At 42.2% G+C, this 21,645-nt stretch overlaps 1 protein-coding gene, 1 long non-coding RNA gene and 1 other non-coding gene across 5 annotated transcripts in view; 1 reads left to right on the forward strand and 2 right to left on the reverse strand.

Moving 5' to 3' along the window:
• Positions 1 to 21,645, forward strand: part of LOC122674775 — a 65,011-nt gene that overhangs the window by 25,561 nt on the left and 17,805 nt on the right. The gene's annotated exons all lie outside the window — the stretch shown is intronic.
• Positions 1 to 21,645, reverse strand: part of NPSR1 (neuropeptide S receptor 1) — a 146,944-nt gene that overhangs the window by 3,712 nt on the left and 121,587 nt on the right. For all 3 annotated transcript variants that reach the window (XM_043873323.1, XM_043873326.1, XM_043873325.1), the window contains 2 exons: positions 16,486 to 16,562; positions 2,413 to 2,499 (listed from right to left, as the gene is read on the reverse strand). In XM_043873323.1, coding sequence (XP_043729258.1) covers positions 2,413 to 2,499; positions 16,486 to 16,562 — 164 coding nt within the window. The remainder of the gene's footprint in view (positions 1 to 2,412; positions 2,500 to 16,485; positions 16,563 to 21,645) is intronic.
• On the reverse strand, positions 19,551 to 19,658 carry LOC122674964. Its single transcript, XR_006335125.1, has one exon. It is a non-coding gene; the product is annotated as a U6 spliceosomal RNA (small nuclear RNA).

Raw genomic sequence — 21,645 nt, forward strand, 5'->3', positions numbered from 1 at the left:
CAGTGGGTGGTACATGCTCTATCCCCAGGTCTGCCTGCAGTGTTGTTTTGTGATTGTATTCTCCTGGCTAAGTCACACGGCATGTGGTCTGTTTGGCATTTTGCGGATGCATTTTAGAAAGGTGAGATGGACAACTCTAGAGACTTAATGTACCAGCGGAGCTAACATGAGAGCTGCACTCCCAGAGCTCCTAAGAGCCACAGATGGGTGGGGAGGGGTAGTATTTTGAGTTAGCTAAAAAAGGAAATGGCACAAATCTTTTCCTTCATGCATATCCCCATTTGTTCTTTCAACAGATATTAATTAAGCACAGTGTGCATGGACCCTATAAGCCCTTGGTGATAATGTAAGGAAAACAAAAGCGAAAGTCATTGCTCATGGGGATTTTGCCAGCAGGAGAGATAGACAATAAACAGATCAATATATATCCTATACTGTCAAGTGGAAGTAGAAATACAAAGAAAAAATAAGGTAGGGTAAAGACTATAGGAGAGACATTTACGACTTGCCAAGAAGGCCTTTCTGAAGAGGTGGTGTTGTTGGAAAGCAAGATGATATTAAGCCATGGCATGGATAAGCCATGCCACCATCTGAAGGCAGGGCATTTCAGGTGGGAAATATTGCAAGGTATGAACAAATTGACATTTGAAGAAACAGCAAGAAAACCAGTGTGACTGTTATATATAGAATGGGCAAGGAAGAGAGCAGGGGCATGGGTCTGAATACTTGGCTGGAGATCACTGTGTAAGACATGGGAAAAAGTAAGATTTTATTCCAATGTAATGGGAATCCATAGGTGAGTTTGCAGGGTAGTGATAGTGTCTGATTAACATTTTTAAAAAGATCACATTATCTGCTTTGCAGAGAAGGATTAAGAGAAGATCAGTTGCAGTTCCAGTGTTCTGATGGGAGAACACTGGAGAAGTTGGTGGGAGCTTAGATCAAGGAAATAATTGTATAGATGCTGAAAACTGGTTGAATTTGAGATCTCTTTTGCAGGTAAAGCTTCTGTGCCTTACTGATAGACTAGATATGTGGCGTGGAAGAGAAATAGAATAATGACAGACAGATGACCCTTAGGTTTTTGGTGTGGATGAAAGATGAAGTCATTTACTAAACTTGGGAACACAGGAGGACGAATAAACTTGCAGGAGATAAGAAAGCATGCTGAGACTTCTGGTTTTTCATGTTGAGTATGCTAAGCTTATCATAAATAAAAATTTCAAGTAGAATTATAAAAAAATTTCAAGTAGAAATCATAGATATAATTTCTAAGCAAAGGAAGTGTTCCAAAGAAGGACTGAGCAACTGTTGTTTAGAAATCAACTAAGGACTGAGTATTGACAAGTTGCATTTTGTTGGCTGTGGTTACCTTAATAAGTATGCCTTTACTAGAGTAATAGGAAAGAAAGCTCATAGAAATAGGCTCCAGAGAATGAGAGATGAAAAAGGGAGGCAGTCTGCTTGAAAGGAGAGTGTTAAAGAAGAGGGTCTGTTACTGGGGAGTTTATAGAGGGAACTGTTACATATGTGTATGTGCATATGATCCAGGCAAGGGGGATACCTGTGGGGGAGAGGAGATGATTGCGGGAAGAGAATTCTCGAGTTAGCAGGGAGGAATGGGATACAGAGCTCAAGTGCATTTTGGATTAAGGAGCAGAGACAGTTTATCCATAGTAATAGGAGAAAAGGCAGAGATGCAGGTAGGTCCATGGATATGAAGGCAGGTGAATGAGGAAGTTCTATTCTGACAAGAGTGTTTTCCTTGTGAAATAAGAATCAGGGCCATTAACTGAGGGGACGAAATGGGGAGGAAGTTTTGAAGGTTTGGGAATGACAAAGAATATAAGACCAATCTGACATATATTAGGTGCTCTAGAAATACCTTTTTTTCTTGGGTCTTAAGAGTAGAGAGACCAAAAAAACAAAAGGAAAGGGAAAATGACAGGAGCGAGCAGGGAAGATAAGGCATCCATTAGGGAAGAATTTATGGTGACCTTGAAATTAAATATCCAGAAGAAATGGAATGCCACTTCTGTCTTCCTTGGTTGTTGAACTTCAGCTCTGGGGAGTGTATGCCTTCAGAAAAGCAACTGGGTCAACTAGATGATGGTGAGCATCCGCTTCAGCTAGTAATGTCTTACTTAGATATTTTCTCCACACTATCCACCCCATGGCTGTGTTGGACAACAATATTAATAAAGATAGATATAGGTAACCAAATGTTGGCCTGTGCGGGAGCTACAGAGACACTGGTAAGCTCCACACACACATTCCTTTCTAATCGGGAAAAGGCAGACGTTCCCACAGACACATTTTTTCCCTGTGTGCACTTCGTGTCCCCAGGGCCCAGGTACAAATTTTTTTTTGGAATGCCCACAGTTTTACAACACAAGGAGGGATGTTGCTTACCGAGAATGATGACAACACTATACTTGATGGCCTTGACCTTTGCCTTTGAGATGAGCCCTCGGTTGTAACTGGTGCACAGTTTTCCATCTGCAGATGCAAAAGGTGAACCATAAAGTGAAGTGCTGCTTCTGCCAATAGGAACATTGTAGGTTAGACCCACAGTTGTCATGGGACCACCTACATCCTCCTCACCTATGCCAAGGAGGAACCCCCCTGCCCCCGCCCTGCCCTTTGACATATTCAGAGTAAATGGCCTGGATGCTAGAAACTGCTCACTTTGCAGCTTAATGTAAAATGCAAATGCATTGGGACATCCAGACTCTCAAGAGACTTGGCTGGATGCCCTGAATCAACTGAATCTGGAATGAGCCACATGACCACAGGGGGTGATGCCGAGACATTGGTCTTGTCCCTTCAGCAACCTAGGACAAAGCCATTTTCCTAGAAATCTTACCCCAAATGAACTTACTCATCTAACTCAGAAATTCCACTCTCAACAAAAGCTCAAGCCAGAGATATAATAAAACCTGTTCCAAATAAGAGCCTGGTTATAACTTTAATCTTATGTGGGTTGTTTGATACTAAACATGGGAGGATTAAATTTAAGAATCCACTAGAATGTAAGCTCGATGGAGACAGAAACTTTGTTTTCCTCACTCCTGTATCCTCTAAACTAGTGAATGATTAATATTTATTGAATGAATTAATATAAGCCCGTCTCTAGTCAAGGAGTGGTAGTGAAACAAATAACTGATTAGGGTGGGCAGAATTCAGCGCAGTAGTTTTTAGTAGAAGAAGTAGTTAAATGGCACATTTGGGAATGGCGGCACTTAACACAGAGTGCCTTGAAGCTGTGGGAGAGTTTTTACTATCATGGCTTCTACCAGCCCTCATGGTGCCTTTGTAAAAACTGGGAAAAGATGCCCTCCCTTTGGACATAAGCAGACCCTCAATGAGGGGGAGGCATGGACAGAAGGCCAGCCCCACACACCCTCTGCTGAGTGCCACTGATGAAGGCTCAAGGGACAAAACCTTAGTGGTGGCCGAGGTCAGAGACCCACCCACGGCACACCTAAGTCATATGAGGTAGGACTACCCTAGAGCCCAAATACCATGTTCACTGGCCCTCACTACACCTACAGATGTCACATTTGAAATGTATTTAAATCCTCATAGAAACTGGTGTGAAATTTACCTTTGCGCTATTTATTCTACCCTGTCTGCAATCCAGTCCAGCCCAACCCACCAAGAGATAAGGACTGAACTAAATAGGCTAAAATAGAGTTCCTCTTCTCTGGGAACTTTCAATCCAGCAGGAAAGATCATTCAGCATGAGGTTGGGCGAGATGAGAGAGACTAAAACCAAAAAACAAGTATGAAAGAAGAAGGAAGCCATTCCCCCACTGTAATGCAGAGGGTGGCCACAAGGCAGAGGCAGAAATTCCCAAGGCCAAGCTGGGGGTGGGGGCGTAGGATTGGGAAAGATGCCTGAAGCAGAGGGGAAGTCCTCAGCCAAGATGGGGAAATGAGAAAATGTAGGAAGTGTTAGAATCTTGGTGAGTCATTTTGCTTGGCTGGAGCCTGAAAGGACGCTGGTTTGAGGGTGGGGAGAAGGACTGAGGCCAAAGTGGGAAGACCTTGAATGTCTCCCTGAGAAGTTTGGGCTGAATTTCTGAGGCAGCTGCAAGTCATCGAAGCTTCTGTCTGTTTTCACAGTTTGAATGCTTACTCATTGGAGAAGACAAGCTGTTAGCAGGAATAATAGGAATAAGGGGCTTTTTCTGTGAAGTGAACTGAAATGCTATATTTAATTATATAATTGATTTTTATTTCTTGATGTCTACCCTGTAAGACCACTTTTAGGCACTATTAGGGCCTTCAGATTGTTCCGTGCATTTCACAGAACCACAAAATTTCAGTGGTGTAAGGGAGAAAATGCTTCAGGAGTGTTTACGGCAGTGGTTTTTATGTGGGGAAATATTGCCCCCGGGGTTATGACTGGACACATTTTTGATTGTCACAATGGTTGGGGTGGGTGTTCCAGGCATCTAGTAGACAGAGACCAGGAATGCTGCTAAATATCCTTCAATGCACAGGACTGCTGCTGCTGCTGCTGCTAAGTCGCTTCGGTCATGTCCGACTCTGTGAGACCCCATAGACGGCAGCCCACCAGGCTCCGCCGTCCCTGGGATTCTCCAGGCAAGAATACTGGAGTGGGTTGCCATTTCCTTCTCCAATGCATGAAAGCGAAAAGTGAAAGTTAAGTCGCTCAGTCGTATCCCACTGTTAGTGACCCCATGGACTGCAACCTACCAGGCTCCTCTGTCCATGGAATTTTCCAGGCAAGAGTACTGGAGTGGGTTGCCATTGCCTTCTCCGATGCACAGGACAGTCCCCCACAAAAGAAGAATTATCTAGTTCAAAACACTGACAGTGCCAAGGTTGAAGCCCTGATTTCCAAAGTAGTGTCTTGGGAAGGATACAGACTTCAAAATCAAACCTGAATACACACTCCAGCTCCACAACTAACTAGTGGTGTCATCTCATGCAAATTGCCTACTATTCCCAGCCTCAGTTTCCCACTTTCAAAAATGAAGCATAAAACACCTAATTCACAGAGTTGTCTTGAAGATTAAAATAAAATAATGTACTCAAGGTGCCAAGCCCCATAGCGAGAATGTTAATTTCTTTATTAGTTGGGATGAATGAGATTTTAACAGTATTTCTGGAGGAATGAGCTGCCTTTATGGAATTGAACAGAAGATCATTTGTTGTTGTTTGTAAATTTGTTGTTGTTGTTTAGTCGCTCTGTCATATCCAACTCTTCTGTGACCCCATGGATTGTAGCCCACCAGTCTCCTCTGTCCATGGGATTCTCCAGGCAAGAATACTGGAAAGGGTTGCCAAATCCTTCTCCAGGGGATCTTCCCAACCCAGGGATCTTCCCAAGCCTCTTGCTTGATAGGCGGATTCTTTACCTCTGAATCACCTGGAAAGACTCATTACTATATTTAGATAGGCTACTGTTCAGTATTATCTGTATATAGAATTTATATACATCAGATAATTATCAGGACGGGATTATAGCCATGGGGGCAAGTAAAAATGACAGCAGATCAAATGGTATCTTTTCAAAGTATCTCCATTTGCTGGTGTAACAGCTGGTTCCTAAACGGCATGGCTCTGAAGACTTAGTTTTTCAGAAAAGTTTTTGAGAATGACATTTGTGCTCTAAAATCTGTTTAAAATGGAAACTTGCAGTACTTTCCACAGGGCAACTGGGTGACAATATAATCAACTCTTACCATTCCATCTCCCAATGAGATCAGTGAAAAGCATCTTTAATCTAACCACTCTAGGAAATGCAAAACCTCCAGCTCCTGAAGATGGCTCTTCAAAGTGAGCTGAGCTGCAAAATCCCAGTAATTCTCCTTTATTGGGAGATAAAAGGATTATTTCCCCTCAGGCCTTGGGGCTGAACAGGAGTGAAAAGCAGTTAAATTCAGCTGTCACTGTGCATTAATAGGGGGTAGCCTAGAGGCAGTGAGTGGATTAGATATTGGACTGGAAGCAGGATGCTGCCTTGGGCTGTCTTAGTTCAAGGATGTATCCGAAGTGGCCAGTTGCTGCTCCTTTTCTTCCCCATGCTTCATGCCACTTGCAGAGCCACTGGGAACTTTTTTTCTTTTTTTTTTTTTTTTGTTGTGGGCTGAGCCTCTGAACGGGGAACAACTGATGTCCTGAGATTTTAAATGAAGTCTTGTCTGGTTGGGGCTGGGGTTAGGCATATGTGGACCTACAAGAGTCTGGGTGATTTGTTTGTTAACAAGGAAGTCTACCTAATAATATTTTAAAATCATTTTTTCATATGTTGGTACTTCATGTATTTCAGATTAATTTTAAAAATTGAACATTTTAACAGTTATGCCTGAGTTCTAAAAATTTTGAACTTAAAATTTATTTTTAATTTCTGATCATTGATGACCTCTTTATGAATATAACCTTAATATGAACTGTTTTTAGCACATTATGTCTCATCTACTTAGCTCAGGACTTTGGCCACCTCCACTTCCTTTCCTTGTGTGTGTTTTCTTTTTTAAAAACAGAAGGTCATAGACATAAGGAAGTATGACCTAACTCACCTAACTTACAGCCTTGTGTATTCCTCAGCTCCTCAGTTCAGGTGGAACCAGGAACCCTGGCAAACCCAAAATAATTGTGGCAGACAGGTTAGCTATCCACCAAATTCTTTCCTTTGCCCCCGAGGCTCACAGAGAGATATTTCCCAGCCTCCTTTTCAGCAGGGGGTGTTCATTTCAGTTCACTCACTCAGTCGTGTCCAACTCTTTGTAACCCCATGGACTGCATGTTCATCAAACTCATGTCCATCAAGTCGGTGATGCCATCCAACCATCTCATCCTCTGTCATCCCCTTCTCCTCCTGCCTTCAGTCTTTCCCAGCATCAGGGTCTTTTCTAATGAGTCAGCTCTTCGCATCAGGTGGCCAAAGTATTGGAGCTTCAGCTCAGCATCAGTCTTTCCAATGAATCTTCAGGACAGATTTCCTTTAGGATTAACTGGTTGGATCTCCTTGCAGTCCAAGGGACTCTCAAGAGTCTTCTCCAACACCACAATTCAAAAGCATCAATTCTTCGGTGCTCAGCTTTCTTTATGATCCGACTCTCACATCCATACATGACCACTGGAAAAACTATGGATTTGACTAGATGGACCTTTGTTGACAAAGTAATGTCTCTGCTTTTTCATATGCTGTCTAGGTTGGTCATAGCTTTTCTTCCAAGGAGCAAGCGTCTTTTAATTTCATGGCTGCAGTCACTGTCCACATGATTTTGGAGCCCAAGAAAATAAAATCTGTCACTGTTTCCATTGTTTCCCCATCTATTTGCCATGAAGTGATGGGACCGGATGCCATGATCTTAGTTTTCTTTTCAGCAGCGGGTAGTCATGTGATTAAGTTCTGCCTATAGGAACATGGTGAGAACTCAGGCCTGGCTCAGATAAACTCCCTGAGTAATCCTTCATGCTGTCTTCCCTTATCCCCTATCTGCTGGATAGTGATGCTAAGTCATACCTTAGTAGCCATTTGTTAAAGAGTGGCAGCATCTTCATCTACTTGAGTTTCTGAATGACTGTGTGTCTTTCCCTTTGACCTTTACTGTCAATTGGACTTTAACTGAACAAGAAACAAATTTCTATTTTGTTAAGGTTATTATATTTGAGGGTTTCTCTGATATAGCTGCTAGTGCTTTCTTAACTAAAGCAGAGATTGAAGCTTCACATGTAGTGCTGTCATAATGCAAACCGACAGCATGCAGCATTGGCCTATAGGCAGGGAGCAGGTAGTGAGGAGACTGATAGGGAAAGCTGGGACAGTAGAGATGCACTGGATAGAAGTGTTATAAAGGGAAGGCAGGTTGTATGCTTATTGAAACTGGACCCCCAGGGAGAGTACAAAGGTGGTGTATAGAGTTAGGATCCTCTATACCAGAGAAAAAGAACATATATATCTTATCGGTATATATATCCATGTATATGTGGAAATTTATTATAGAAATTGACTCATGCAGTTATGGAGGCTAAGTTCCATAATCTGCTGTCTGCAGACTGGGGAACCAAGAGGTCTGATGGTCTAATTCAGCCCAAATCCAAAAACATGAAAACCAGGAGAGTTGATGACGTACATCTAAGTCAAAACGCTGAAGAATCAGGCAACCAATAGTGTAAATCTTTGTCCTAGTCTGAGGTCCCAAGAAGAGAGTACGACAAGATGGATGTCCCAGCTTGAGCAAATTTGCCCTTCCTTTGCTTTTAGTTCTGTTCTGGCCCTCAGTGGATTAGATGATTCTCACTGTCACTGGTGAGGCCTGTCTTCTTTACTTAGTGTGCAGATTCAAATACTTCCAGGAATGCCCTCTAGACACACTTAGAAATAATGTTTTACCAGCTATCTGGCTAGCACAATCAAGTTGACACAGAAAATTAACTATCACAGTTGGTAAACAGAATGTTAATAGTGTGTGTTGATTGCCACCAGCTGTGTTTAGCAAAGTATTAGAAAAAAAGAGATGAACTCAGACAAGAGTTGGTTGGAGTATGAACAAAAATGAAGGAAGTTAGGGAAAGTTCTAGAATTTGGAAACCTTTAAAAATTTTTAATGTATTTTTTCGCTCTGCTGGGTCTTCACTGCTATACTTGGGCTTTTTCTAGTGGCTTGAAGTAGAGGATACTCTGGTTGTGGTGCCTGGGCTTCGCATTGCAGTGGCTTCTCTTATAGCAGAGCATGGTCTCTAGGGCACTGGGCGTCAGTAGTTGCAGCACGTGGGCTCAATAGTTGTGGCCTCTGTACTTCAGAGCACGGGCTCAATAGTTGTGGCACACAGGGTTAGCTGCCACATGGCATGTGGGATCTTCCTGGACCAGAGATCAAACCCATGTCATGGATTCTTTACCACTGAGCCACCAAGGAAGCTCCTTAAAATCTGGAATCTTATAGAGTTGCATGGCTTGGTTGTTTCTGGTCTTCATAGCACCAGCTACATACTTTGTATGGCCCAATGCAAATTGAAAATGCAAACGGACTACTAAAGCAAATGTGTATACGTTCTGACTGTGCACATCTTTTGCCAATGAAGCCAGTATCCAAATTCAGTTGTAACAGAAGTTGACACACAGCAATGACCCATTCAGAATCATTCCTGAGAAGAAAGGCAGACTAAGGATGTGGCCTCCCACCTATTGTTTCAGATGACCTCAAGCTAGCTTCTATTCTAGGGGACTGAATGAGGAAGCAAAGAAACTAGTCAGACCTGAGAATTATTTTCAGAAAGACTGTTTGGATATGGTTGCTGGTGAAGCTGACTGGAAGCAAATAAGTCAGAAGTCTACTAAGATTTTTAGGAATGATATTGCTAGATAATCCATGAGGTTTATATCTTTGTTAATACTTAGAAATACCAGATTTTAAAACTTTACCAGTCCTGTAAGTGACAAATTGTACCTAGTTGAAGTTTAAATGTATACTTTCCTCATGTATCAGTGAGGTTGAGAACCTTGTTTTTGGCCATTTCTCTTTTCCCTCTTATAAAATGTGCTTGTGTCTTCCTCATTTTTCTTCTATTTATCTTTTTAAAAAATATTTTTATTGATTCTTAAGAATTCTTCATACATTCTAGATACTAATCTTTTCCTAGATAATGTATTGCAAATAGCTTCTCCCACTTTTTGGCTTGACTTTTAAATATAAATAGAGTCAAATTTATTTATCACTTTTTTGGTTTAATGCATCTTGTCTCTTGTTTAAGAAATCCTTTCTTATTCCAATGTCATAAAGATAACATCCTTCATTGTCTTTAAAAAAATTTTAAAGTCTTACATTTCGCAACTAAGTTTCTAATTTCCCTGGAATTTAATTATGCCTATGAATTGAAGTGAAGATCCAATTAATTTATTACCCTATGATCTTCTGACATATATCAAGTGCTTATATTATATGTGTGAGTCTCTTTGGGAGCTGTTTTTTTTTTTCTTTTCCTATTGAATTGTGTCTATATCACACTCTATTAGTCACTCTGACTTTATGATAAATCAGTGTTTATACATTAAACCTATACTATCTTGGGGCTTTTCTTGTAGCTCAGTCAGTAAAGAATCTGCCTGCAGTGCAGGAGACCTGGGTTTGATCCCTGGGTTGGGAAGATCTCCTGGAGAAGGAAATGGCAACCCACTCCAGTATCCTTGCCTGGAAAATCTCATGGACAGAGGAGCTTGGTGGGCTGCAGTCCATGGGGTTGCAAATAGTCGGGCAAAACTGAGCGACTAACACTTTTACTACCTTGTTGTAATTCTCCAGGACTGTCTTCCTGGGTTTTCTTGACTCTTGAAATTTCCATATATGTTTTTGAATTGGCTTATCAAGCTTAAGAAAACATCCCATTTGAATTTTGATTGTAACTGTATCAATCTGTGAATCATTTGAGGAGAATTGACATCTTTATAGTACTGAATCTTGCTATCCACAAACATGCTGTATATATGTTTCATTTATTTTATATCTGTATTTTTTTTTCACATGGAAAAGGAAATGGCAACCCACTCCAGTATTCTTGGGAAATCCTATGGACAGAGGAGCCTGGTAGGCTTTAGTACATAGGAGTTGCAACAGTCGGACCTGACTTAGTGACTAAACAACTTTTTTTTTCATAAAGTTCCTTATGCTTTTTGTTGAAGGTAGTTGTTTGCAGAAAACCCATTTCACTCTCATGTACTGATAAAGAAAAGTACTTAATGGGCTTATTTTAAGTTTATTTAGCTGGAAGTGATCAGGATTTTCAGAGAAGGCAATGGCACCCCACTCCAGTACTCTTGCCTTGAAAATCCCATGGACGGAGGAGCCTGGTAGGCTGCAGTCCATGGGGTCGCAAAGAGTCGGACACGACTGAACTACTTCACTTTCACTTTTCCCTTTCATGCATTGGAGAAGGAAATGGCAACCCACTCCAGTGTTCTTGCCTGGAGAATCCCAGGGACGGCAGAGCCTGGTGGGCTGCCGTGTGTGGGGTCGCACAGAGTCGGACACAACTGAAGCAACTTAGCAGCAGCAGCAGCAGCAGATCAGGACTTCAACTCAATTGCTCCTAATCAGAAACTTTTTTCTTCAGCTTGTTCTGCCCCATTTAATTGGAAACATGTACTTTGGCTATAGCATGGATCACATCATAACTTCCAAGTCATATTGGCCAGATGCAGTTATATCCAGATATGTTACACTTTGTCCATTTTATGGGTGCACCTCTTCCATCTCCTGCCCCCAGGCAGTAAATGTTCTGTTTTATAGGAGTAAACATCCCTGGGCATCAAAAGCAAGCTCATTTATAAAGGATAACCTACAGGATTGGAAACCTCATATTCTCTATCTCTCGCCTGCCAAGCACTTGTTTTGGGGAAAGTCTGTAGATCATTTATTAAATAGTTCTTTCTTTTCCTTTCTGTCAGACTTGAGGGGGAGAAAATAGACATACTTGCCAGGAAGAAGAATGATTCTGAAACTTGAATTTTGCAGCCATGTTTACAAAGTTAGCTTCTGTTCACACTAATCATTGCTTATTTCCGCTTGTTGATGGGCAATAATCCTGGAATACTAAAACCAGTGGAAACCCTTTTTACTAGCCAACTCTGAGTTACTTGGCTATAATGAGATTGAAAATCGAGCTGCTTATGAATAAGATACAGAAAGTACACGGGCTTTTTGGAACTACTCTCTGCTCCTCATTCCAAAAGAGTGTCAGTGATGCTGATACAAAAGATATAGACAGCTAAAAAATTGATATGATGGATGTATAAACTTGTACTAGAGAGTAAAAACTGATTGTAGCCATTTCCACCTTTGGAGAGGAGAGGTATACTGTATATCAGTGAAAAATGGATCTCTTTGCAGCTTTATAAAATCTTAGGGACTGGAGGATGGGGGAACCCAAGAGTGCAGGAACTAGAAAATTGAGTAGCAGGGAGATTTGGAGGACTCTGGAGAGAGACAGGGTAATCACAGATGTAAAAGGCCTGCTGAGATAAAAGTGGGAGATCCCGCAGGTGGCGGGGTTGCAGACAGAATGTGGAAACTCTTCATCACTTCAAGCCTAAGGAAATGAGATGGATTCCATGATTCATTGGACCAAGAGCAGAGGGAACAGAAGAGCTGTTGGAGGTGGGACCATGGGGTGAGAGCTCAGAGGGACAGTGAGAGAGGACACACCAGTCTCTGGGAACTGGCAGAAATCAGAGACAAGGGTTTAAACCAATCTGATTTAAATCTGAAAGTACAGGAGGACCTCAGCCTACTTAAGCAAAATTAGGTCACCTTTTAGATTTTTTAATACATCAAAACGCTTCAGGAGATGATTCTGGAAGAGTGCTCTGAAGGCAGAGCTCAGCAGAGAGGCTGGCGGGTGACAGCCATGCCAACAATCCTGAGTTTGAGTTTTATAATTTAAAAAAAATTTTTTAAATTGAGCTTTTTTTTCAGTCATTCACCACCTTCCTTTCTGTAATGTTCTTTCTTCTGAGAGGCAGCCTGATGTGGGAGAGAAAACATAGGCTTTCTAGCCAGTCATCTGTGCATTTGATTCCTGCTATGTCATGAGCTACCTATGAAAACAAGCACATTGCTTAACCTTCGAGCCTGTCTTCCATTTGTAAGAGAGAGATGATGACACCACCTTCCCGAGCTGTGTAAGGATTCAGGGAGTGTGGAAAGACCCCAGAAGTGGCTGACAGTAGATGCACTCTCTCTCTGCCTTGTCAGTCTGTGCTGACAGACTAGGCAAGCAAATGGATGGTAGCCAGACCATATTTAAGATGGAGCTTTGACCCACACTCTGCAGCAATCATCCCAGGAAACCAACCCATTACAGTAACCAGTCAAGGAAACCAACCTACTCTATGCAAGCCAGACTTGTAGGAAGTCAGACCACTGTTTCTAACCCAGAGTCCATAAACTGAATAATACCTCCTGGAACAGTCTACCACAAATACCCGAGACTTGACTACTGACTGATAGCTCTTTAATTTTTGCCCCTATTGTGAACTTAAAACCAACCAGAGAAAGCCAAATATGCACGCCTAACCCATCACACAGGATGCTGCACTTTTAATCAGCACACTCACAGGTTCCCCATGACAATAGCCCCCAATCAGGCCACGTCTGAGGCTTTACCACTCCTCTGACTGATTTTGTGTTTCTGTCAAAAGACAAGTGATGGAGGCTGATTCCCTTGCTATAGCAAGCTTTGAATAAATAGCCTGTCTATTCTCATTTGTTGGCATATGTTTATTTCCACTGTCTCTCTCTCTCCTCACTTTTCCCACCAACTCTTCCCCTATTATGCACTGTATATTTGTGTCATCACAAAATTCATAAGTTGAATACTTAACCTCCCAATGTGCTGGCATTAATATTTGGTGATGGGGCCTTTGGGAAATAGAGTTAGATGAGAACAGGAATCTTATGATGGAATTAGTGCCCTTATAAGAAGAGACAGTAGAAAGATTTCTGTCTCTCCTCTCTGCTTTGTGAGTAGATAGCAAGAAGCCAGCAAGGCCATCTGCAGTCCAAGAAGAGAGCTCTTACCAGGAACAGCATTGACTGGTACTTCAATCTTGGGTTTCCAGTCTCTAGAACTGTGATAAAATAAATTTATTGTTTAAGCCACTTGCTGTGGTATATTGTTATGGCAGTCTGAGCACACTAAAACACCTTCCTTTTCCCTGTGTTCCCCCTCCAACCTAGAGCTCTGGGCTTTCCAAAACCCTCGGGTCCTACCTCACTTGAGCTGTCAAACTAGGATCATGAACTCTGTTAAGTAACAACTCAATTGACAACCTTCCCAGGCTATGCAATGATATATCTATACAGATAGGTATAATTTAAAGTTAATATGATACCGTGTTCATGGATTGGAAGAATCAATATTGTCAAAATGGCTATTCGACCCAAAGCAATCTATAGATTCAATGCAATCCCTATCAAGCTACCAACGGTATTTTTCACAGAACTAGACCAAAGAATTTCACAATTTGTATGGAAATACAAAAAACCTCGAATAGCCAAAGTAATCTTGAGAAAGAAGAATGGAACTGGAGGAATCAACCTGCCTGACTTCAGACTCTACTACAAAGCCACAGTCATCAAGACAGTATGGTACTGGCACAAAGACAGAAATATAGATCAATGGAACAAAATAGAAAGCCCAGAGATAAATCCACATACCTACGGACACCTTATCTTCGACAAAGGAGGCAAGGATATACAATGGAAAAAAGACAACCTCTTTAACAAGTGGTGCTGGGACAACTGGTCAACCACTTGTAAAAGAATGAAACTAGAACAGTTTCTAACACCACACACAAAAATAAACTCAAAATGGATTAAAGATCTAAATGTAAGACCAGAAACTATAAAACTCCTAGAGGAGAACATAGGCAAAACACTCTCCGACATAAATCACAGCAAGATCCTCTATGACCCACATCCCAGAATATTGGAAATAAAAGCAAAACTAAACAAATGGGACCTAATGAAACTTAAAAGCTTTTGCACTACAAAGGAAACTATAAGCAAGGTGAAAAGACAGCCTTCAGAATGGGAGAAAGTAATAGCAAATGAAGAAACAGACAAAGGATTAATCTCAAAAATATACAAGCAACTCCTGAAGCTCAATTCCAGAAAAATAAATGACCCAATCAAAAAATGGGCCAGAGAACTAAACAGACATTTCTCCAAAGAAGACATACAGATGGCTAACAAACACATGAAAAGATGCTCAACATCACTCATTATCAGAGAAATGCGAATCAAACCCACAATGAGGTACCATTACACGCCAGTCAGGATGGCTGCTATCCAAAAGTCTACAAGCAATAAATCCTGGAGAGGGTGTGGAGAAAAGGGAACCTTCTTACACTGTTGGTGGGAATGCAAACTAGTACAGCCACTATGGAGAACAGTGTGGAGATTCCTTAAAAAACTGGAATTAGAACTGCCATATGACCCAGCAATCCCACTTCTGGGCATACACACCAAGGAAACCAGATCTGAAAGAGACACATGTACCTCAATGTTCATCACAGCACTGTTTATAATAGCCAGGACATGGAAGCAACCTAGATGCCCATCAGCAGATGAATGGATAAGGAAGCTGTGGTACATATACACAATGGAATATTACTCAGCCATTAAAAAGAATTCATTTGAATCAGTTCTAATGAGATGGATGAAACTGGAGCCCATTATACAGAGTGAAGTAAGCCAGAAAGATAAAGACCAATACAGTATACTAACACATATATATGGAATTTAAAAAGATGGTAACGATAACCCAGTATGCAAAACAGAAAAAGAGACACAGACGTACAGAACGACTTTGGAACTCTGTGGGAGAAGGTGAGGGTGGGCTGTTCTGAGAGAATAGCATTGAAATAAGTATACTATCAAGGGTGAAACAGACCACCAGCCCAGGTTGGATGCATGAGACAAGTGCTCAGGGCTGGTGCACTGGGAAGACCCAGAGGGATGGGATGGGGAGGGAGGCGGGAGGGGGGATTGGGATGGGGAACACATATAAATCCATGTCTGATTCATGTCAATGTATGGCAGAAACCACTACAATATTGTAAAGTAATTAGCCTCCAATGAATAAAAATAAATGAAAAAAAAAGTTAATATGATTTCCATTTGTAAAAGATGGATGATAATTTTTGCAAAATGAATATATATGTATGGTCTTGGTCCATGGAAACTCCATGGTCTCCTTTTTCAGAACTAACCATTTTATAGTAACTAGATGCCCAGGAGACCTTCTCTTCTCTCTTGGGCATGTTGGTGTGCTGTGTTCTCTCCAGGTTGTTCTCAGAGGCCCAGCGGTGTCTGCCTGGGAAGCAGATGGGCCTCCAAGTCTCCGCACCTACACCTATTGTGTAGGTGGTGCTCAGCAGTAAAGTTGCTGAAATGGGATTTGGGGAAGGGCTGTAGCAGGCAGTCTTGGGCTTGTACTGCTGTGTGGGGTGTGCTCAAACCGTGGGGAGGGCATGTATTCTGCCTTGACTGTCCTAGGACCCAGGACTGTTCTGTGGTTAGATGACAGTTTTTCCCACTGGGGAAAGTTTAAGCCAAGTAGAAATGTCTGTCCTCATGTTTTGCTGAACATGTGGCCTCCTCCCTACATGGTCCTCTCTTTTTATCCCAGAGTCCTCTTGGGTGCCTCTCTGCAAAGCCACCAGGATAGGGTTACCCTCAGATCCTGGCTTAGATCTGTTTCGAGGGGCTCTGCTGGCACAGCTCAGCCAGACCCAAAGTCCTCCTTCCTCAGATTTTGGGAGAGCCATGTGGAGAAGGCAAAGCCTGCCTGAAACAGCTTTTGGGGGGTCTGACCTGCAAGCTGGGCCCTGATATAACAGCAGGCTTGTTATAACTGTAAAACCCCAGCTCATGTTTGCTAGAGAAAAACCTCTGCAGAAACAAAATTAGCTTAAGGATTTGGTAATGCAGATGAAAGACTTACCTGAGCAGTTGGAAATCACTGTCTCATAGGCTTTGCTTTTGACCCAAATAGTTTTGATCACAATGGCATAGATGACACTGCAGAAAGGACCAAAGATAGTATTAAAGTGGCTGATGGGTCCCCACTCTGAGGACCACTCCAGTTCCCCAAGTGTCAGATATGGAGGCAAGGGTCTCTCAACCATGGTCTGCCCCCCATCCTTCCTGATTACAGAGTCACAATAGATGGCAGCCACTTCTTTTTTTTTTAAGTCAAGAGGCTTAGACTGGGTGAAATGAAGTGATTTCTTCAAGATAATTCAGATGGTCAGAGGTACAGCTGAGACTGGAATCCAAACACAGGGTTTGGGGTCAGAAAAATTTAGATTTGTAACTAGTTCTATTATTTGCTGGTTGGTTGGCCTTGACAGGCTTTCCTTGGCTCCATAATTCCTGCCTCGATGTTCACATCACTGTGTCATCCTCTCCCCTTGAGTGTAGCCAGACCTGTGACTTGCTTATCGGTGCATTGGGGTGAGAGTGATGGGATGTCTGTGATTACATAAGTGTGTAGGATCTGTCTTGCTAGTGTCTCTAGTGCATTGCTAGCTTTGAAGAAGCAAGCTTTTGTGAGTCCTTTAGCCCCAAGAAATCAATTCTGCCAGAAGTCCAGGGAAACTTGGAGGAAAATCCTTCCTTACTCGAGCCTCTGATAACACCCCAGCCCTGGCAGACATCTAAGCAGAGGACCCAGTTAAACTGTGTCCAGACTCTGACCCACAGAAACTGAGAGATAATAAGTCATAGCAACCTGAACCCATTAAGAGATAGATTATCATGAACCTGGTGACTTAAAATAATAATGTGTTACCCAGAAATAGATAACTGATACACTGAGTGAAATCGGAAGAATGTTGTGTCCCTCCCCGCCAAACTTATATGTTGAAATCCTACTGTCCAGTGTGGTGTTATCAGGATATGGGGCTTTTGGGAGGTGCTTGGGTCATGCATCCTCATGAGTGGGATTAATGCCCTTGTAAGAGGATATTCCCACAGAATTCTCTTGACATTCTTGTCATGTGAGGCTACAAGGAGAAGTCTGCAGCCTGGAAGAGAGCCCTCACCCACCTGTGCTCCTGCTCATGCTCAGGTGCTAATTCATGTCCTACTCCTTTGTGACCCCATGGACTGTACCCCGCCAAGTTCCTCTGTCCATGGGCTTTCCCAGGCAAGAATACTGGAGTGGATTGCCATTTCCTTCTCCAGGGGATCTTCCCAACCCAGGGGTCAAACCCGCATCTCCTGCGTTGCAGGTGGATTCTTTACCACCGAGCCAACTGAACTGGCAACCTAACTCCAGACTTCCAGCCTCCAGAACTGTTAGAAATATGTTTCTGTTGTTTGCAAGTCACCTACTCTGTGGTGTTCTATCATAGCAGCCAGAACCCACTAAAAGACTGGGTCTTAGTTTAAACCATCAAATCAAGTTAATAATGCAAACTTAAAGAGTTTTTTTAGGGATCAAATGTGACACCCTTTAAAGTGCTATACACAGTGTTTTTAAATTATCAGAGGCTCAATGACTGTCATTTTCTTCCCCTTCCTTCTGCATTTTTCACATGCTATCACACCTACTATTACATGGTGTAATCTGCGCCTAGGGGCTTCCCTGGTGACTCAGTAGTAAAGAATCTGCCTACAATAAAGGAGATGTGGGTCTGATCCCTGGATTAGGAAGATCCCCTGGAGGAGGAAATGGCAACCCAGTCCAGTATTCTTGCCTGGGAAATCCCATGGACAGAGGAGCCTGGTGCGCTATAGTCCATGGGGTCGCAAAGAGTCAGACACGACTGAGCGACTAAACAGCAGCAGCAAAATCTGCACCTAACAGGAAAAAAGGACTAATGACTCCAAAGCATTAGCAAATTTTGTGTCCTTTATCCCTTTTGATAAACATAAACATACCCTTCTTTAATTAGTTATTTGGCATTTCTAATATACTAAGAGCCTTGACTAAAAACTTTGAGACAAAGCACTGCTCCATTTTAAAACTGCGCTAACATCCCTCTTGAGAATCACTTGGTTAAAAAAAAAAAATCAGAGTTCTAGTTCATAGTAGCTGACAAAGCACTAATTGCTTTTAATGATCTCTGTAACATAACTCAATTAATGACTATGGTAAAACCTTCCTTATTGCTTTTCCCTGCTCAGAGAACTTCCTCTGAGTCTGCCAGGAAAGCTCAGGGTCTTTGAGGAGCGTCCTCACCCCTCCTATACCTGCCCAGGGACTTTTCTGGAAATTGTTTGTCTACATTAAAGAAAAAATGAGAAAGCAAATTGCTAGTGAATCTATTCTTTTCCCTAAGTTGAATATTTGTTAGATCAGGGAAACTTTTTCCCAGATAAATGAAATACAAGGAAAGGTTACAATATCATCAAGTATAATTGAGTACACAGTTGCAACCCTGCTGCTTAATTGATCAATAATTTAAGTATTTATTGACTATCAACCATATATACAATGGAAAATTAAGAAAGGTTTTATGTGTTAGGGGTTTGGGCCTTAGTCACCCCCACCTTGTCTTGCTAGGATCAGTCAGGCAAGTGGAAAGCCAGGAGCAGCTTTACTGTTAGCCAGGAAAACTACTAAGTAGGATGCCCCCTTATTTTATTTACCAAATCCGGCCACTTCTCAGGATGTAACAGTCATACATCAGAGAGAACTGTGAATACATTTATTTCCTTCTTGCTGAAGGAAAAAGGAAAACATGGGCTTCTTCTTCCTTTCATCTAATTAATCAGCAAATTCTGTGAATTGTCACTTCAAAATGTCTCCATCATCTGTACCTTCCTTTCCACTTCTGCTCTTCAGCATCACTTCAGACCCTTACAGTCTCTTCTTGTTTAATATCTGGAGCCTTTTTATTGTGATGAAATAAGTATAACATAAAATTTACCATTTTATCCATTTTTAAGTGTACAGTTTGGCCCCATTAAGTACACTGACATTGCTGTACAACTATCACTATCATCCATCTCCAAAACTTTCTCATCTTCCCCAGCTGAAACTTTGTATCCATTAAGCACAGAAATATGCATGAACTCACAAACTAATGTGTCATCCTTATGCAGGGGGCCATGAAAATTTTCTTTGTATCCTTCTAATTTTAATATATGTGCTGCCAGAACAAACACTCCTTATCATCTCTTGCCTGATTTATTGCCATTGTCTTATAAACATCTCCACTTTGCTACCATCTGGAATGCCCATACCACTTGCCATCAGAACTGGAGCTTTGGAACAGAGAATCATTCCTTTGCTTAAAAACCCTCCAGTTCCCCCACTTTCCTACATGATGCTCTCTAGTCTCTTGAGCAGGGCATCTAAAGCCTCCCACAGTCTCTCTCTGCCTTCTTCACCTTCTTCACCTCTATCATCATCATCCTGCCTCCCTCTAATCCACTGTCTCTCAGTACACCTTCTTCCATGTCAGCAACAGGAGCAGCCAGCTAAACTAACCCCAATTCCATGCTTAATATGTAGTTGACTTTGGGTGAACATAAGGTCCAATGTCTTCCATTTCTCTGTGTCTCCCTTTCTTCCTGAAAATACATCTTTTTAGCCCATTCTCCATGTATCACGTTGACATGAAACCTTTCTCTTCCTCGGTGACAGTTGGCTCCCTCTTCCTTGGGGCCTCCAGGCTGGTATCACACTTGGTATAACACTTGAGTCTTGTCTGTGCCGTGCATGTGTGCTCAACTTTTTGTGACCCATGGACTGTATCCCACCAGGTTCCTCTGTCCATAGGACTTCACAGGCAAGAATACTGGAGTGGGCTGCCATTTCCTGCTGCAGGGGATCTTCCTGAACCCACGTCTCCTCTATCCCCTGTATTTGGTAGGTGGTTCTTTACCACTGAGCCACCTGGGAAGTCCCTTGTCTATGGCAGTCATATCTTAAAGATCAAGCAGATCCAGAAATGGCCCATTCTCAGAAACAGCTGAGGAAGAGCATCTCCATCCTTTTGGGTCAACTTCTTCCATGTCTTTTATTTATCTCCATTCTCTCAGCAGGCATAGCTTTACTTCAAGCTTCTTAGACAACTAAAAACCTAAGGTTGAGTAAAGTATCCCTTTCCTGGCTGGTTTATTTCCTGATTTTATGGAAGGCAATCCAGTCACAGACCCATTTTCTTCCATTGCCTTCCGAAGGCAGCTCCTGGTCATGGAAGAGTGCGAGAGTGCAAACCAGAGGAAGACTTTTCAAGTGGCATAAGTTCTTAAGAGGATGCCTGAGGCTGCTTCCTGAGTTTTGCTTCTAGATTGTGTATGAGGAGTGTCAGGAAATGGAATCAAAAGTTCCCTCTGTCCTCAAGATACAGGGAGAACATTCCACTCAGACCAAAAGTGCCCCTTTCATGACTCCTACTCAGCACAGGTCAGGGACTTGATGGATGCCCATCACAGTCTTAGAGCCACAGGTTCCATCTCTGTCTCCACCTTTGCTTCATTTTGGGGCCTGAGTATGAGGTCCAGCTGTGCTTTGTAGATCTAACTAGAAGCTAAGCATGAGTGTGTATAGAAGCGGGAGTAGGGGGAGCTGATGCTTCACTTGGCATGCTTCACGTGGTCCTTTTCACTCTTCTCCTACTAGTGGCTTAAAGATGCTTCCTGATCAAAAGTGTCTCTCTCCTCATTAACTAGTTTCACTAACACTAATGCCATGAAGATAAGATATAGGGGATGAAAGAGTATGTAACAGAGCCTTGGCTTGAAAGGCTTCCGGGAAGCCTTTCCAGAAGAGGTGTAGTTTCAGCTAAGATCTGAAGAATAAAATGGTTTTTTTAAATGCAAAAAAATAAGATGGTCATCCAAGCAGAAGGAATAGCATGTGCAAAGTCTCTGAGACAGGAGGGATCAGGCCCATTTGAAGAACTTAGAGAAGGCCAGTGTGGTTGAAGCATGGTGAGTAGGCAGCTGTGTGGCCTAAGACAAGGATGAAGAGTAAGGCATGGACCAGGTCACACATGGCCTTGAGTACAGGGTTAGAGGTCTTGGACATTTTGTCCTGAAACAATAGAAATCCACTGAATGGCTCTAAACAGGAAAGTGAAGCGATTGATCAGCCTTTTTTTTTTTTTCAAAGATCAGATGTCCTTCAGTATGTTTAATTTGTTTC

Source organism: Cervus elaphus, chromosome 18 (genome assembly GCF_910594005.1).
Source record: "Cervus elaphus chromosome 18, mCerEla1.1, whole genome shotgun sequence".
Taxonomy (NCBI): domain Eukaryota; kingdom Metazoa; phylum Chordata; class Mammalia; order Artiodactyla; family Cervidae; genus Cervus; species Cervus elaphus.